This window comes from Ictidomys tridecemlineatus, chromosome 11 (genome assembly GCF_052094955.1).
Source record: "Ictidomys tridecemlineatus isolate mIctTri1 chromosome 11, mIctTri1.hap1, whole genome shotgun sequence".
Classification (NCBI taxonomy): Eukaryota; Metazoa; Chordata; class Mammalia; order Rodentia; family Sciuridae; genus Ictidomys; species Ictidomys tridecemlineatus.
This window is the reverse complement of record NC_135487.1, coordinates 100922433-100941835: the sequence shown is the minus strand read 5'-3', so window position 1 is coordinate 100941835 and position 19403 is coordinate 100922433. Positions and strand designations below refer to the sequence as shown.

The window sequence follows — 19403 nt, the reverse complement described above, 5'->3', positions numbered from 1 at the left end:
GCCCAGGTGATGGTGCGACTAGAATTCCACGAGACTGCATTGTTCTGAACCCCAACATGATTCTAATAGAGTACATCAAATGAGCTGAATACAAATAAAGGTTCTGCCTCCCAGCAGCTGCATGACCTTTAAAGTTTGGTAAACCTTTTTGAATCTTGAGTTAAAATTGGAATAAAATGAATAAAATGATATAGCCTGCAAGATAGTGTTAAGGAATAAATGAGGTAAAATATGTAAAAATGTACAGCCCATAATAGAAACTCAGTAAATTCTAATTCTCCATTTCTTACTCATGCCCTCTTTTTCAGAGAAGTTTCAACTTTATTAGTTGAAAAAGACAAAAATCCAAAGTTTCCCAAACCTAAGCCACATTAAAATCACCAAGAATGTTTCAAAAAGTCAGATTATCAGGACAAACCCTGGACCAAATGGGTTACTATTATCTCCAAGAGTCTATCAGCAATCTCCATATTTTGACATGCAAACTATTTGCAAACCACTGGTGTGTCCAAGATCAGAACACCTAGTTCCATAACTCATCTATGGCTCCCCAGAGTTAACTAGGCTGAGGAGCTGAGGTCCAAGGATTCAGAAATTTTCTTCCTATGTTTTGGAGGTGGACTTTCTGTTCTTTCCCTCATTTCCTTTTATTTGTGCAGTGTGGACTTCAGAAATAGAACTCCCAGTTTATTTACACTGTATCAAAACTAGGAAAACTCAATGTAAAAATAAACAAATCTCCCATGAAAATACTATTGTTGCTCAGAAAGTAAACAAATGAAAGCAGGAAATTTAAAATCATTCTTCCCATGGTGGTTCAAACTCCTTATGCAAATAACAGCTAGAATGCATCAATTCAACAGCTTACTAGGGCAATAAAAAGGAAATAAAAGGAAAAATGCATTCAGTTACTGTCAGAATAATAACTTTGAATTTCTTGACTGCTGCTCATTAAAATGCTCAGTCATAGCTCCCGGTAAAGGTAGCTCCTGTGTCAACCTAAGATGTGATTCAAGGACCTTTTGATTCAAATATTCTTTTAAATTAGATTGATAGGTGTCACTTCACAAGTACTTATGTGACACTGCATTATATTCTCATAGGACCTGGGTATCAACTATAGAGACAGTAGTTAGTTCTCAAGTCACCGTGTCAAGAAAAATTTGAACAGTAATTTTTCACTGAAGGGGCTTATGTGATACATAAGAAAGATTTTTTTTTTAAGCTGAGGGAAAATACACAGATAAAAAGGTGACCTTCAGCAACACTTTAATAATAATACTGACAACTTAATCAATTATGATCATTTTTAAAAGATCTTTATACAAATAAAGATCTCTCAAATATATTCTTCTTATACCATCTTCCTAAAAAAAAACACCTTTAAGTACTTAAAATACTTTCCTGTTACTTATGTTCAAATAAATAAAGATTGCTGAAATTCGATGTTAATCATCCAGAGGTTGGCCATAAGTACTTCAACCCACTCCTATCTAGGCTCCACCCCAGCAATTGGCCAAAACTGCTTTGTAAGTCCTCCCTACTGATAACTACAATGTGTAATTTTCAATATAAAGTGTCCAGCAGTTGTGAGCACTCAAAAAATACTAGGTTTGGCTCTCCTTCCCCCATCTTCCAGTTCGGACCCTCTAGGGACTCAGACACAGTTCTTCCACCAGGAAACCACATCTCCAGGCCTCCTCCCACTCCCTTCCCTGACTGACCCTTTCCGGCCACTCTGTCTGCTCTCTTGCTTCAAATTTAAAGTTGCTATTCCTCACGCTTAATTTTCTACTCCCTCTTCCTCACTCCTCAACCCTCTTTTCTAAGCAATCTGATCTACTCTGTGGAAATAGAAATATCACATCCTTGTTCATAACTGCAACATTTGTGATCCAACCCTCATATCCCTGCCCACCTCCAGCTCTATGTACCTTCCAGGGCTCATTTAACATTTCCATTTGGATATATCAAAATCACGCTGGACTAAACCCTCCTCCTTCTCCAACTCATTAACTACCATGCACAGTATTTGTTCATTCCAGAAACCAGGAAGGCATCTTCTCCACTTCCCTCTGAAAGCAGTTCCCCCTTCAGAGCCAAAATTAAAAGATGCTTCTGAAATAACCCCAAATCCTTGGCTTCTTGCCCTAGGGCTCCATGCCCTACCTGAAGCCCTACCTGCATTCCATGCCCCCTAAGTCCCTCCCAGTCCACTGTCCATAAGGCCACCAGTGGTAAAGACTATAAAAAGAAAACTGCTTAAAAAATTTAAAAAAAAAATAAAATAAAACTCCAGTAGTTTCCTCTATTTACTTTTATCACAAAGTCCAGAATCCTAAAGCCTTGAATGGTCTGACTTTTCCTCGCCTCATAGACCTTATTGCCCTCTTCACTCTAATTATCCTCTCTATTCCTCACCTGCCTCAGGGCTGGAATTCCCTCCTTTCCGTTTGTCATCCTTGACCTATCAGATATGTCTCTTTCTCAAGAAGACCTTCTTGAATATTTCAGAACAAGACAGATTCTTTTGTTTTATGTTGTGGAGATACCCTGGTACTTTACCCATAAAACATATAGTACAGTTATAATTATATACAATGTTATTCTTTGTGTAGCTATTCTATCTTTCTACCTTATTAGTTCATATATACCTAATTAGATATAATCATATATACCTAATTATACCTGCTGTCATATATACCTAATTAGAATAAATAAATTAAAAATGATAAAAAGAATGGGCCCTAATTTTTTCATCACTGTCATCCCAGAAATCAATACAGAGCCTATCAACAATAGATACCAGATAAATATTTGCTGAATAACTAATTAAGTGAATTCCCTGCTTTTTTTCTATTAGTTACTGACATTTGTTTAGCAATATCATATTTCTCATGATTTATTTAGGCAACACCTTCTGAATGATTCCTATAATGTCTCCTGCAGGGTGGGAACATAAGAAGGAATGGAACTGGGGGGGCATGCTAACTGTCTGAAAAAGTGGTAAGGGGTATATTAATGATAAATTTTTAATCTCTTTTAATAAATATGTTCCTTATTGACCTGCAGGCATGACAAAGCCTTAAGCTATTCTTTAGTTCTCAAGAGCCTTACAAAGCCAAATAGCCCATGACAAAAACCAAACTGAAAAGCACAACCAAATATATCACTAGTCTTAAAATTATGGCATCTACAGGGGAATGGATGGAGTTGGAGAATATCATGCTAAGTGAGGTAAGCCAATCACAAATAAGCAAAGGCCAAATGTTCTCTCTGATAAGTAGATGCTGATCCATAATGGGGGGAGCATGGAAAAAATGGAGGAACTTTGATTGCACAAAGCAGTCGGGAGTAGGAAAGATGGTAGAATGAGATGAACATCATTACCCTAAGTACACGTATGACTGCACATGTGGTATGACGCTACATCATGTACAACCAGAGAAATGAAAAGTTGTGCTGCAGTTGTGTACAATGAATCAAAATGCATTCTGATGTCATATATACCTAATTAGAATAAGTAAATTTAAAATGATAAAAAATAATACATACTAACTAAAAAATAATAGTCAGATTGTGGTAACAGTTCTGAATCCTCTATCTGAAAACAGTGAATGCTTTTCTGTGCATGCATGTCTAGATAAAAACTGGTTTTTTTCCTCAAAATTAAAAAAAAAAAGAACCAATAAAAATAGCAAAAAAAGCACTATTCTTTACAACACACATCTAATTCATAAAAGTATTTTATCTTCTCAAGATTTAATAAAAATTATTTAAAGACCTTTATAATAATAACATGAAAGATATAAATGTGCAAAAGACTATTTTACACAGCTTCAAATCCATTTGTTATCTGTTCACCTGTTATGAATTGGTTTCCTATCCTCCTGAGTAGCACAAAGGAAGCATAACCATATACCCAACTAATCATAAAATCACCAGCAATTCTTGCTAACAGGAGGTAGGTGGATGATATTGGCACCTTAATCATTTTCATGGACTCTTCTATAGTATTTTAAAGAGAAATATTACTGAGCACATAATGACAGTTATTTAGTAAGTTACTGGAAATCAAACTACTGGAGACTTAATAAAAGTGATTAAAAACAGTGGACAGATTACTCATCAATATGTTTAATATATTGGGCAGGTTTAACCTAACAATTTTGCTTTTACAGGCAGCTTTATCAGCCATTTTTAATTTATCCACTAAGAAAAAAATGTGCATCATGAAACTCAATTAAATCAGCAGTGATAAAGCCTGAGAGTTTTTCTCCAGACCCTATATCAAAATGATTTGTTAAACAGGGAGCTCAAAAAGGCATCCAAACACTCAATGAAAAACACAGTGGATGTGGCCATGGCCATCTGACCCTCCTCATTTTCAATGATATCAAATGAAACCAGAAATAGTGGGCATTATACCTTAAAGATTTATTGCAAAACTCACCCATAAAACGCTAGGTTGAACATAGGGAAGAGCATGTGTTTAATACGCTATTTATCTACAATAAACATAGGTGATTTTATGACCTGTTCTGCACATTGGGCTCTTCCGTTGCAATGAGGCAGCAGAAAACACATTTGTCTACTTTTCAGAAACTTGGTATGCAATTGAAAAATAAAATGACCATCACAAATTGGAACACTGCCTTTTCCAACCAATTTTGTCTATCTGTGGCGAGGTTCAGTTATGCTCCAGGTGTCATTAGCACAGAACTTAGAGGAAAGTAAAGACTAGAACATCTAGTTCCATCCATTCACTGGGCAGAAATAAACTACTGTACCTGAATTGTTACATATTTGGGGTGCCATTTGCTACATCAGCTAGCCTACTTACCTAATAAATCTATTATGACAAAGAAAGTGTTCTGAAGACATAGTTCTTGTCACAAGTCAGTATTTGTATTAAAAAAAAGTATTTACTGCTTCTGTTTTCTAAAAAAGAAAACTAGAAAATACAAATAAACAAAATGAAGAAAATTTTAAACATCAATAATCCCAATACTCATAAGTAAATGCTGTTAATATTTTGCCATTTAGGATTCTAGGCTCTTTTTTTCTCTTTTGTCAGACAGAAACTTGAGATAGAGATAGAGATAGATGCATAAATCACACAAATATTGTACGACGACAGTTGACAATATACTATGGCATATACTATGAATACATTTTGAGTGATCATATTCCTTCTGTGGAATAATCCATGGATATACAGTTTTATTTCACTTTCACAACTGAAGGACATACTCAATCTGGATCACTGGGTAGTGAAGTGCAAATGTAGATAGAGGCCTTATGTACCATTCAATGGAACGTAAATTTTATCCTGATGGCAACTCAAAAGTTTTAAATAAGGACATAGTATGATCTTTTCTATTTTAGAAAGATCCCTCTAGCAACAGTAGAGACACCATACCAAGAGGCAGATGATGCACCGACAAAGATAAGAAGCTATTGCTATTACAGTAAGAATGGGAGCTATCACAGAAACACTGGAGTTAGAATAAAGGAGGAATCTGAGGTTTGTTAAAGAGTTAGAACCGATGGGATTCAGACATCAAACTGATAATAAGGCTGAAGGTGGTTTCTGGTTTGAGATAACTAAGAAAACATTAATGCTATCCAATGATGAGAGGTTAAGTGAATTTATATCAGCACCTAATACTCTATCTATCATGAAATGAATGTTGACCAAAGAAGCCACTGAAAATAATAGTGGTGATTTTAACATTAATGACAGTAATTTTGTTATTAGTACACAGTTGTGCAGATAGACTGGCACATACTGTTTGATGTATGTAATATAAAGTGTGTGGGTGACATCTGGGTTATGTGGCTATATGGATCTAGAGCCAGAAAGAAAGATCTGCACTTGAGGAGTAGATTGTGAAGCCACTATATATAAACAACATTGACTCTGGGTCCACAGGGGCATAAGGGAGGTTGCACTGAAGGAAAAAAAATTGGACCCAACCTGACTGAGTCCTGTCTGGCCGACCCTCATGCTTAGGAGCTGCAAAGGTGCTTCATGCAGAAATTTAAAAAGTTAGATCATATTATCCCTCACTTGATAACTTGTTTCATTGTTGCCCCATTTACCCATAAAAGAACTAAGTGTATCCTCTTCTGGCCCAAACCACAATAATCATAAGCTGTGAAAGAAGGTCTCTTAACCTCTGCATCATGGCAGAAAGCCCCTCCATGATATCATCACACCCACGGCAGATGAAATTCTTCCTACTCTCTGGGCCAGCCTCATCCATTTCTGTAACAGTTCTAGTTATTAAAACCTAAAACTGTCACATTTATGTTGTTAAAACAAATTCCTAGTCAAACAGTTTGAATCTCTTTTCATTTTGTTACAACAAATGACTGAACTTCCTTGTTCTAAAAGTTTACAGCTGGGGGTTCATCTATTAATCATACCTTCTTGTTTCAAAGAAAGACTTGCAGAGACTATGGCTTTTGCTTTTTGAAAAGATGATGCTGGTGAACATAAAGAACTGCTAGTTTTTTGTAGACAGTTTAATAAAAGGACAATGGAGGTATGTTCCCTTGAAGGTTTCCTCTCTTCCCATTCTCTTTTTCCTCTCTAATTGTCCGAAAGTTCAACAGTTGTTTTCCAAAGATCATTCTTCTCAGAATAACACTGAAATTGGGGAGGAGGGTGGAATTCCAGGAACAGGAGCAGAAATCTATGTTTGGGTCATTTCTTAGATAAGAACTAGGAACTGTTTGAATGGACCTCGAAAAGCATCTTGGTTCTCCCTTCTCATTTTGCATATTAGAAAACTGGTAAATAAAGATAGGTGCCCCAAATTTTACAGGTCCTAAATTGCAAAGCTAAAGTGAAAAGGATTGTTCTGACTTTGAGGATAAGACACTTTTCATTTGTTAAAAAAAAAAAAGCAGAAGACATTGCAAGCATCTGCCCACAAGAATAGTGCAGAACCCCAAGTAAGGCAAGAGAGAGGTTATGGTTTGGATGTGGTATCCCGCAGAAGCTCATGTGTGAGACAATGCAAGAAGGTTTAAAGGATAAATGAATGGATTATGAGAGTCTTAACCCAATCAGTGAATTAATACCCTAATGGGGGATAGCTGAGTGGTAACTGAAGGCTGCCAGGGTGTGGCTGGAGGAGGTGGGTCATTGGGGGTATGCCTTTGTCCCCCCCTCTCCTTCCTGATCATCATGTGAGCTGCTTCCCTCCACCACACTCTTCTGTCAGGATGTTCTGCCTGACCTAGAGCGTCAAGGAATGGAGTCAGCTGCCTGGCGACTGAAACCTCTGAAACTCTGGGTCCCCAGATAAACTTTTCCTCCTTTAAAATTGTTCTTGTCAGGTCTTTTAGTCACAGCTGACTAAATAAAACAGACTCAACAGAGAAAAGCTTAAAAACACAAATTATAAAAAGCACAAGATAATATAAGGAAATTTTGTCATACCATCACCTAGAGTACAAGTAAAAAGGTGCTCTGTGCTCAAAGGCTGAAGTGAGTGTGTTCTGTCAGAAACTATCAGGAGGACCATCATGACAATAGGACTTGAGCTTACCCTTGATGGGGCAGCAGAATTCTCTCAGGTAGAAATGAGGGAAGAAAGAGACCCAGGAGAGGAATTGGCCTGCATAAAAGAAGTAAAATAAGGAAAACACATGGCCTGTTCATGGAGCAGTTAGACTGGATTAAAGTGTTCAAACAGTAAGATGAGAAAGATAAGGCTCAGTTTGGAATGAGGAAGACATAGACTGTCAGGATGGACAGTTAACTATAGTGCATCCAGAGACAGTCTGAGCAGGAAAAGAGGCTTAACATAGTAGCATTTTAGAATGACTCAGATTCCAGTACAGTACTTAGTGGAGGGGACTGAAGCAGTGGACAGGAATACAGACAAGGAAATTAGGAAAGAAAATTAATAAATGAGCAAAATCAATTAAAAGATTCTGATAGTATTCAAATATAACAAATCACCTCTCTGGACTAATGTTAGCAAGTATAAATATACCATTTTTTTGAGGCTCATTGAGTTTCCCAGGTTTTCAAGGCCAAGTTTACTCTTTAAACCTTTCATCATTTTTATTAAGCTAATATCTGTTGAAATTGTGTTATTTGGTGGATTCAGATTTAGGTTCCTAAATGTCATGTAAATTAAGAGTTGAATAGAGAACAACTTTGTTTTCTGAAAACTTTTGTTTCTTATTAATGACAGTGTAATCAGCCATAGTAACTTTGTATAGAAAAAAATAAACCTGTTCACTATCACTTCATAGCCATTTGAATAGCTATTATCAAAATGAAAAAGATAACATGGTGAAGATGTGGAGAAAGTAGAGCCCTTGTACACTGTTAGTAGAAATATAAAATATGCAGCTGCTGTGAAAAACTTCACGTTAGTGCCTCAAAAATATTAAACATAGAATTAGCGTGTGACCTATAAATTCATCTTCTGGGTATACAGCTTAAAGAAATGATAGCAAGAACTCAAGCAGATATTTACACATCCATGTTCATAGCAGCAGTATTCACAATAGTCAAAATAGAGGTAACACAAGCATACCCTGATGGATAAATGGATTAACAAAAGGTGGTTTACACTTATGAAGGAATATTATTTGGCCTTAAAGGGCAAAATACTGACACATGGTACAACAGGGATGACCCCTGAAGATATTATGCTCAGTGAAATAAACCAATCACAAAAGGACAAATATTGTACAAGTTCACTGAAATGAGGTACCTAAAGTAGTCATATTCACAAAGAAAAGTAGAGAGTGGCAGCTACCAAAGGAGAGGAAGAGGGGGAAAACAGAAAGTTAGTATTTAATAGGTACCAAAGTTCAATTTTGTGATTAAAAAGAGTTAAAATAGGGCTGAGGTTGTGGCTCAGCAGTAGAGCGCTCACCTAGCATGTGTGAGGCACTGGGTTCGATCCTCAGTACCACATAAAAATTAATAAATAAAATAAAGGTATTGTGTCCAACTACAACTAAAAAAATCTTTTTTTAAAAAAAGAGTTAAAATAGTTAATTTTATAGTAAATATAGTAAAATATAAAATAGTAAACAATTTCAAAATTTTTAAAAATGCTCACCAGAATAATTTTATATCCTAAAACATTAGAATTTTTTAAATAAAATTCCCATTCCAATGAAAGAAAAGTTGCTAGAGAAGGTGAGAACAAGATGTGACCCATCCCTGCAGATGGGAAGGAAGACAGTGGAAGAAAGGAGCATTCTAGAGATTTCTAGACTTTCAAAGAAAAAGAGCCTACATGATCTCCACCCTGGTGTGCTAATGACAGGACAATAAGCACACCCACCCTGAGCCAAACCCCTCCATCCTGCAAGTTGAAAAGGGGTTCTAACTGCCAGAATCACCTCCCAAGGGCAAAGTCTAAGACAAATTCTGTGTGATGCAGACACAGCCATCCATTTTCTGCTCATTGAGGGCCACCAAGATCCTTACAAAGGTGCAGCCAGGAGGAGAGGCCCCCTGCAGTGGGAGAAAATGCTACCACAGCATCTGCTGCTTTGGGAGTAAATCCTCTCTCCTACAGTGCCTCCAGGGCCAACTGAAGGAAAAGGATCTCATTATTCATCACAGCCCAAATGTGTGCTGTCCCACCTGCCCTGTAACCAAGAACTGACGTGATATTAAAAACAAGATAAGTAAGCAAAAAGCAGCTCAGCCAAAATCTTTTGTTTTTTTATTACTTCTCTGGGATATAAGCAGTGCGTTTCCATCTTCCGTTACAAGAACTGAATTTCCATATAAGGTCTAACTTATTGTACCGAGATGTTTAAACACCTGTGAAGAAAGATCAAGGGAGAGCCAACACTTCTGCATACTGAAGTCAAGTACTCATAATAAGCTGGGATGATTTGGGAATGGGTCGGCTCAAAACAGGGGTAGGGATTCATAGAAGATTCAAAATCTCTTTGTGTACTTTCAAGTATTTACAACCCTGAAAATTTTCCCCCTCTTGGCTACAAACTACATGGAATAAATGTCCAAACATAATTGAAGAAAAAGAAGTTTGGGGAAATTCAGTGACCTTTCTTTGATGGCCCAAGATCAATCCAGAGGTGAGGCTCTGGGTAGTAAGAGGAGGCAGTAGTGTCTTGGTAGGTTACTATTCCATATGCTACTTCCTACAAACACACATCTCATCAAGTTAGTGACCTAAAGAGAAAGAATCAAAGGGATTTTTTTTTTCCTTTCCAAAGTTTGCCTAGATCAGTCATTGCCAACTATAAAACAAAGTGAGGTAATTCGTCATTTATCATTTAATTAATTATTACTGAGCATTTAATCGACACCTTAAAAAAGCAAGTTATAACTATCATAAAGGCAAAAAAAGATCCAAACTCAATGAGTAATAATTAAAATCACTTGGTTTTAGTTGAGCCTTCAATTTGTTATCTTCCTTTGCCTTAATGGCAATTTCCAGATTAGAGACAAACTTTTAGGATAACAGCATACTGCTGAGGGCTTTCCAGATTTAGCAAAGCAGTTAGGGTTTTGCCTCTCTCAGCATTGCCATGCCCTGGATGCACCTGCTATCAAGACTCCAGTGCCCTTATCAGGCATGATCCCTTGTGCTAGGCTCTGTTCAGCTCACATATTGTGGTATCACAGAGCAAAAGGAAAAAGAAACAATTTTCTCCTCTAGGTTCTCTCAACCTATCATTACCTCCTAAATCTAGCCACCTCTAAAATCATGCACCACTCTGTGCTGTTTTCTTACAGTTCCCAACACATCAGGGCAGACATCCAAAGACAGAGTCTTGGGCTCTGGGGGAAAAGCCTCTGAACTAGAGATGCAATGCAGGTTACCATCTGTGTCCTCATGGGATGAACGAGGATTCTATCAGGAACAGAAAGACTGTTTGCATTCACAGTCCCGTGATTTCAGACTGCTGTTTTCCAACATACTTGGATCCAGGCAGCCAAATTCCAAGATGTCAAAAGAAGGTGAGTCAATGTGATGATGAACAGCAATCCTACATTCACAGACTGAGATCCACTTATGGCCCCCATCATTTACCTAAGGCTTTCCTTGCAGTATCTTCATAAGGGAAATAGAGATGAAGGGAAAACACATCTGAAGACTGAGTTAGGAAGTGCTTGTTCACTCTCCCATGTACCATCTAAGTTGTGGATGAAATATCTTCTTCTTCTTTTTATTTTGTTTTAGTTAGTTATTAAGAAAAGAAAGTCATAAATTTTACTAAGCCCTAATGGAGTGGATCAAGGTTAAGAAACAGTTTCTAGGAAACTATTTTCCATAGGGAAAAATACCCTAGCCTTCTTTAAAAAAATAAAAAAATAAGGTAAATTATCACTTAACATCTCTCTCTCTCTCCAAAATGGTTAGATGGCTCCTATTATTAGAGAAACGGGTGCCTAACAGTTGGATCTATGCCCCAAACAAACTAACTAGTCAACCCATTTTTAATTCTCAGCTTCACTAAAATTTCTTTTATTTACTTCAACCTTTATGGATCATTAGAAGATAGAAATCAAGGAAAGAAGCTTTTAGAAACAAGTTTGCCTCTAGTGCAAAACAGCACTCAACAACTTGGGCACTATGAAACACATCCTGTCAACTAGAGCAATCACTCAACTCAGTAAGACTTATCTGTATCTTATAAATTCTCAATGATTCAACTTCACATTTATACAAGACATAATCACTAAGCAGCTGTTCAAATACTATAAGGTGACTGATATTTATGGGACAATGGGGACAAATTAGCTAAATTACACATTCTTTCATGTTACTTTAATTTTACCTTAAATTTTATAACAACATAAGAGCACAGAGTAACATACATGCAAAAATTTAAAACATTCATAAATGGGTTGAAAACTGTCCACAAAAACTATTTCTGTTACTTAGAAATAAGAACATTAAAAATTAGTTTTCATTTTGTTATGAAAACTTTGACTAAATCATGTTACACATTTATGGGGGGGGTAACAAATTGCTTGATTCACTAATAACACTAATTACATCCTTATTGTCTTTATCATTATCATTTTTTATATAAGATTAATAGTATGTTCATTTAATAAGTGCTATCTAGAGACTTTTTTCTTTTATCGTTTAAGTCCATTAAAAACAAACCATAAAAACCCAAGTATTGCTAAATACTAAGGGCAGATGAGCATTTGAAGATCTCTGAACATCTGGCCAGTTTATAAGTTGTCACTGAAATGTAAAAATAGGTTTTAAAATGTTATGTTTATAATTAAGGAAAAAATAACAGGAAGAAAATGGGTATCGAAGCAAAAGAGATTTCCTGAACAATGAATAGATTATATTTGACAAGGGCAGTACCCCGCCCAATCACGTCTTTTGCTCTCATTTGCTATAAATACACAGGCCAGGGGAAACACAGCTCATTGTTTTGATCCTCAGGGTTATTTAAGCTTCCCAGTCATCGCTAATGCATTAAGACATATGGTAAAACTTTCCCTAGATTCAGAGGATTTATAGATCCCTCCCAACTGATGAGGACTATCCCCTCATGTTAGTAAAATATTCTAACACAAATATTTAAATTCTCTTTTTAAAATATTTTTAATCTGAAGATTTGTTTTCCCAAATGACCTATCTTGGTTTCACTTTTTAATATAAATATAAATAAATACATATGCAGTTTCTCTCCTTGATAGAAGGGAGTTAAATTTGGTATCGATTTTTGACAGCAAGATTTATAAGGTTTAAAGAGAGCAGTCACAAATGCTAGGGGAATTACATTTACATGTGTATTCATGAAATACAAGCATTCAAGCCATATCTGTTCCTATTGCTACCTCCTTAATATAGCTTTTATTAAGAATAATTTTCTTCAATGCTGGCTGGAAAATCCCTGCAGCATTTTTTTCATTTTCATAACACCATAAGGTCAGCACACGTTATTAAATGGTGATTGAGAATATTGGAAAGAGCTAGGGCCATCTATCACAAATGTTTGATAAATATGTTTATATTATCAATATACATATAGATCTTAATTGCAATGTTATATGATATATAGAATATTTAGATTGTCTTGTTAAGAACATAATTGATATGGAAATCTGGCATAGCCCAATTGTAGATGTTATTTAGCATCCATATTTTTATTCCATTTTGAAAATCAATCTCTGCCTCGTAAAACCACAATGCTTTGAAAACTAAAAGTGTAGCACATCAAACAATGATTTACCTGAATATCATAAATTTAATTAAAGAGCAAGTTATTTTACATTCTGATGAACATAAAACCCAAGAATGTTTCTTAGGTCATTCACTGAACAAGAAAAAAAAAAGTAAAGACTGGGAAGAATTTAACCAACTGTAAAGAAAGTGTAATTTATACAAACTTCAACTATAAAGCAAACAAGCTATGAAATTCTATGTTGTCTTCTAAAACACACTAACAGTTTCTGTTCCAAAAGGTCCTTTTTTCAAAGAGCTTTTTTAAATACAGACACTACTCAGGAGTTTCTATTCGATGGAGGGAAATTTTTTCAGGGAAGCTGAAAGACTAATCTGTTGCATGTGTAGTTTCTACACTAGTAAGCAACTTGTAGGAAATGATACTGCAGCTGAGAGCGCGAGATCTGGAAACTGTTCCCCTGGGTATGATATCACAAAATGACTTTGCTATATTCCTCTCCAGCCTAGCATCATGGCTCAAACCTGCACACAACCGTCACACTCTCAGGGCAGCTTCATGTCAGTAGATAAGGGCCCTCTGCTCCATCATTCTTCCTGAAATCTTCTAACTGGAAGCACACAGAAGCAGCTCAACCAGGACAAATCAGCCCCTATTGTCTTTATACATATTTTCCATTTATCTGTGTTCCTTTGCGTGGTAGGATCTGAAAGACATTGTTAACTAAGACTATAAAACTGAGACTGGATGAATGCACAAGTTTTCAAACATACACACTCACACACTTTTACACCCAATTATCCAAGTAAGGATTTTCTGAGTTTTCATTATAAAAAAATAGTTTATACTATTTACTTTTTCCCTCCATTATTGTAATGATTACTATGTGGGCAATAATGCAAGAGAAACTTTCAGCACTCAGTCCTTAGCTAAACCATTAGTTGAGGTCTAATGTACTAACTACCCTACCTTAAATTATATAACACTAAAATAACCACATACACACAACAATTATACAAACACAGAGCAGTAATTTTGTGATTTTGTAATCTACTCAATTAGATGCAAGGAGGTTTCCAACTCATTAAAAATCCCAATTTTTAAAACATGCCACAATTTATAATTATGTGTTTTCCTTTGGCAAACAAAAGGACAAAACTAAGGACCTTCAGTGAAGATTTTTTTCCCCTTAGAAGCACAAAACAGAATATTATTCCTCTCCAGACAACATGGATTTTCCATGTCCAAACATTCTCTGAGTGCTTATAAGAAGTTTACCTCCAAAGTCTGACATTTATTTCTAGTTAAAAAACATAACCAACACCATTGCTAATCTAGTAATATACCCCCAATCCTAAGCATCACTGCTAGCAACAATCCCCTTTATATTAACTTCCCACCATGTAGAGTCAATGATTTCAAACTCATGTGGTTAGGGCTAAACTCAAAATCCTTCCTGAATTACATATAATAAAATATCTGAAAACTGGACCATAGTATGGCTTAAAGGTTTTGTGCAGATTCCACAACAGAATAACATAAGCTGCAGTACAATGGTTTTGAGCTTTTGTGTTCCCTAATAAGTCAGCTCCCAGCAGAGCACTTCCCATGTTTTACAGTGACATCTATCAGCCAGTCATGGGGAATCCCAACGTCACTCAGTTTTCCTCAGCACCACTCTGAACAGCTTCTGTCCACAGAGTGGTGCAATCTTAACAGGTCCCTGGCACACAAAGTCCATTGTTAACATAGGGGAATGGTGGGTGAACACTGCTCTTTCTTGTCACTAAATCCAAATCATTGGACATTAATTAACTGCAGGACACAAGAATCAACCAGAAATTTAAATAATTGGGCTTCACTAGCTACAAATTAAAAAGAAATGATATACTTTGCTTTACAGGCATACTGAATATAGCATGATGCTGAGTTTTGTGAAAATTCAATTAATCCAACCATCTATTAGACCGATATATAAAGACCAAGGAAAAAAGCTATTATGCATGTTAGAATTTGCAATGTGTAATCATGTTAATTTATGGTTTGAGAAGAAACCCTGCTATGCGTTAGTGATTATATGGTAATCAGGAAATAATACAGATATTTAGATCCTAGAAATTATTTTATGAATGGCATAAACGCAGGCTATCTCAGAAATGTAATTAGATTACCAGCTAATTTGTCAAACCTGATAATATGAGGCAGACCTGGGAAGAATACTTTTCAATAGGAAAATGGGAAAAGGTCTGGGAAATCCGTCGCTAAACTTCTTTTCTGAAATTCTTCTTCAGGGCCTACACGTGAAGCTCCATAATTATGTTCATCTGTTCTGATTCACTGAAGTGCCAAAATAGACTCCAAACCAAAATATTGAGAAAACAAAAATTCTTGAGATGATTTCACCAAAAAAATACTTTATAACTCTTGCATACACATATACACAAGATACAGATTGAACCTAATCTGTTGGACTTTAGTTCACCAAAAACTCTGCCATCTGCCTAAAGAAATCTCTGAGTGGTGTCCTTTCCTTGCCTGAATTCCCAAGAGACACCGACAATCCCTGCCCAAATCATCTCCACACTCAGGATTCAAAAGTGAAGAGAAGGCATTAAAATCCTGTCCACCTCACTCATTCTCCTTCAGAGGAAAAGCCCCACTCAGGGGCCCATAATAAGCAGCTCCTAACCAAAACCAAATTCAATATTCCACAGGCAAGAAAACAGCAGGCACATTTCGATTCTACTTAGTTGAACCAAACCCCAAAGGTTTAAAAAGTTTCAGGCCGCCCCAACCAAGGACCAAACTTGAGCTTTCACCAGTGGCAAAGCCTAGGAAGCAGGAACGTGGAAAAGGTTCTGCCAATGGAACCCGGGAAATCTCCCTTCCTGAGGACCTCTGGAGTCCGACACCCAGACCCCAGCAACTCCTGAGACCTCCTCTGCTCCGCAGCGGTCGAATCCTGGTGCCCACCGCGCCCTCCGAGCCCCGCGAAGCACGCCCCCAGGGGCGAGGAACTTACCGCACCGCTTGCACAGCACGCAGCCGACCTCCTTCTTGAGGTTCCGGCCGGTCTCCAGAGGGGGGAACGATGCTCGGAAGGCGGCCGGCGCGCGGCTGCTGCTGTTGGCCTCGGGCTCCATGAAGAAGATGTACCTGCTATCCTCCTTGAGCCTCCCGCAGGAGGGGAAAGCCGGGTGACCCCAGTTCCCCAGGCGCATGGTGAGCAGCGAGTCCTTCTTCAAGCCCCCGGTTTTCACCGCCCACACCTGGTGCACTTTCACCAGATAGGGTGCCTCCTCCTCCCCGGGGTCGCCAGCGCTGGGCGCAGTGGCTGTGGGCCAGGAGGGCACGGGGTCGCCAGCGCTGGGCGCAGTGGCTGTGGGCCAGGAGGGCACGGTCCGGTTGGCGGTGGGCAGCAAGTCCTCGGCGGGCGGCCCCAGAGCCCCTGGGCCGGCGGCTGGCGGCTCGCGCTGGCCACCCCACGCCCCTGCCTCGCCCGCAGCCGCCGCCTTCCTGTCGAGTGTCCCCTGCTGCCGCCGCGGCGGGTGCACCTTTCCCTTGATCACCACCGTGGCGCGCTGAGCCAGCTCCTGCACCGAGCCCACGCTGGGTGGGGACGAGTAGCACACCGAGGCCCCCGCGGGAGCCGCCTCGTCGCCGGCCGCCGCCCCCGGCGCCAGGGCCGCGGTCCCCAGGAGCAGCGGCAGCAGCCACGGCAGTAGCAGCGGCGGCGGCAAGCGGGCGGCCGAGTCGGGACGCGGGGCCGGAGGGCCAGCACTCATGGAGCGGCGCGGGGCGCGTCGCCATCTCATGGTTTGAGGTGCGTGCGGGCTCTTGGCTGTCGGTGCGGACTCTGCCTGGCTCTGTCGCGCTGCCTCCCTTTGCCTTGCCACCCCCCCGCGCCCCGCACCACTCCTCCTTCCCCCCTTTACCCTCCTCCTTTTATTATTTATTGGGGGGGGGTGGGGTTGGAGAGTTGTTTATGCAAGGAGGAGGGAGGAAGAGATGGGTGGAACCACAAAAAAGACCAAGAGATATAAAGGGGGGAAAAAAGAAAAGCTAAAAGAAAAAAAAAAAAAAGCCGCTGCGCTGCCACCGCCTGGGTTGCAAGGAGTGACAGGTCCCCCCCGCGCCGCCGCCGCCACCGCACCGGAGCCCTGCTGTCGGGGCTGCTGTCACCGGAGGAGGACGTGGAGGTGGAGGAGCTGCTCAGCGGGTAACAGTCCTTTGTGTGAAGTGATGCTGCGGTGGCTGCTGGGGCTGCGAGCTAGCGGCTGGGCGAGAGCGCGAGGGAGAGCGCCCTGGAAGCGAAGTTGCGTGCCTGGAAATCGCTGGGTGGCCGCGGCGGCGGCAGCGCCCTGCGCCTCGCCAGTCTGTTTACCTGTGGTGCGAACTCGCCCCGCGCTTCCCTTCCCCATGCTGATTTCGGAGCTGGCCGGCGAGTTGGTCCTCCTGGGTCTTCCCTTCCCTGCGTGCCTCCTCCCTCTCGGTCGCCCTGACTGCTGCAATGGGAGGACGGGCGGCAAACAGGCTGCAGTCCGAGTGGGCTGCGGAGATGTACTGGGGAGTGAGAGGTGATGCTTCAGTAAGCAGGGACCTGTTAGCCGGCGCAGAATGCCCAAACGCTGGTGAGAGGCAGGCTTGAGAGGGAAAGATGGGACACAGGACTTGCGGGCCCTCGGTTCAGAAAAGTTTGGGGTGAGCTGATTACTTGACAGCCCAAAGGGAGCAACATGTTCATAGGAGACAAGCAGCAATTAAAATGACAACTTTAAAGCACGCCCTCTGTCCTTCCAGCTTGCACACTCAGTGTGCACTGATTCGGGTATGACACGCCTCTTTGACTCCTGCTTGGGTGACACTTCAGTCCTCATTACTCCTGCCTTTTCTTCTATTGAAATTCCTGCTTCACTACAATTTTAGGATATGTGTGGTTGAACCATAGATCGAGTAAAACATTTGCTCAGTAAAGGCCATTTTGTATAAAGTTTATGGCTCTTTGTCAACTAACCCGTTTTCTAATAAAAAAAAAAAGAAGAAGAAGAAGTTTCTGTGGCTACTGGAACATAAGATCCCAGGCATAAGTAGTTATAGGTTCAATATTGTTTCACCAGAATACCACACTCCTCACCCTCACTCCACCCCTACCACTCCCCACTACTGCCCACCTGTTCTGCCAGATTTAAGGAGCTACTACTAAAACAAGAATTCATCATATCCCAGAGATGTGCTTTTCAAGCAGTACCATCTAAGAGAAAGAATACATTTCAGCATTTCAAGGTAAAATTTTCCTCTTACACTCTTTTACAGTGAAAAATATTTTTAGTAACCCAATACAGCTGAATTAAAACTATTTTTCAATGGGCAGTAGTAGATCCACACTGTGAAAAGTGAAAGGTGAACAGCAGTCTAACTTGGTAATATCTTTACTCTGAGAGTCTACAGTTGCCATTTCTTGAAAGTATGACATATAAGTTCTCATAATTTTATTTGAAAAATAAAAGGAAACTATAAGCCACAGGATCTTTTGTTCTTGGCATCTGATAGTTGACTAGGAAACAATGTTTCATTCTCTTAAAGTCTAGCCTGAAAGGATGGCATCTAGACGCACCCTGTATGTTCCAACATGTGGGGATTCCTATTTGTTCTACCATGATGGAGTGCTTGCAGAAAGATCATCATATGAATAGAGGTGCATCTCTGGCCTCCAGTATGTGTTCTCTCAATCCCTGGAGCTATTTTATGAAAACAAAGTGGCTCAGACATCCAGTTCTACTAGTTTCTCCATTTTTCTTTGGTCTGACCTCATGTATTTCTGACTCTTGACTTCTTGGAGGTGCAACTCTAGCCTAGAACAATTTTTTTCTTCATCTCTGTCTTAAGCTCTTCTATCAATTATCTATAATTAATGGCCAACCACTCTGAAATTTGTTGGCCTAAAACAGTATATATTCATTTAGCCCAAGATTATGGTGGTTGGCAAATAGGACTGTACTCAGCAATTTTTCCTGTTAGGGGCCAACTAGTCTCCAGTCACCTCAGGTGAAACAGCTTGTCTCATAAAGAATGTGTTCTCATCTTTAAGCAGAGAGCCTAGGCTTGTTTGTGGCAGCTAAAGATAATCTGAGAGAGGCCCAAAGCATGCAAGGTCTCTTGAAGACTTAAGTTCAGAACTAACATCTTGTCACTGCTGCCATTGTAAGGCCAGCTCAGATTTCAGGGTT

The 19403-nt window shown here is 39.5% G+C and overlaps 1 protein-coding gene across 1 annotated transcript in view; it reads right to left on the bottom strand.

Annotated features, from left to right (window-relative positions):
- The window catches only part of LOC144368631 (uncharacterized), a 424865-nt gene extending 407627 nt beyond the window's left edge, over positions 1–17238 (bottom strand). Inside the window, exon 1 of the mRNA XM_078027799.1 lies at positions 16199–17238. Coding sequence (XP_077883925.1) covers positions 16199–16991 — 793 coding nt within the window. The 5' untranslated portion in view covers positions 16992–17238. The remainder of the gene's footprint in view (positions 1–16198) is intronic.
- Between the last annotated feature and the right edge of the window lie 2165 nt (positions 17239–19403).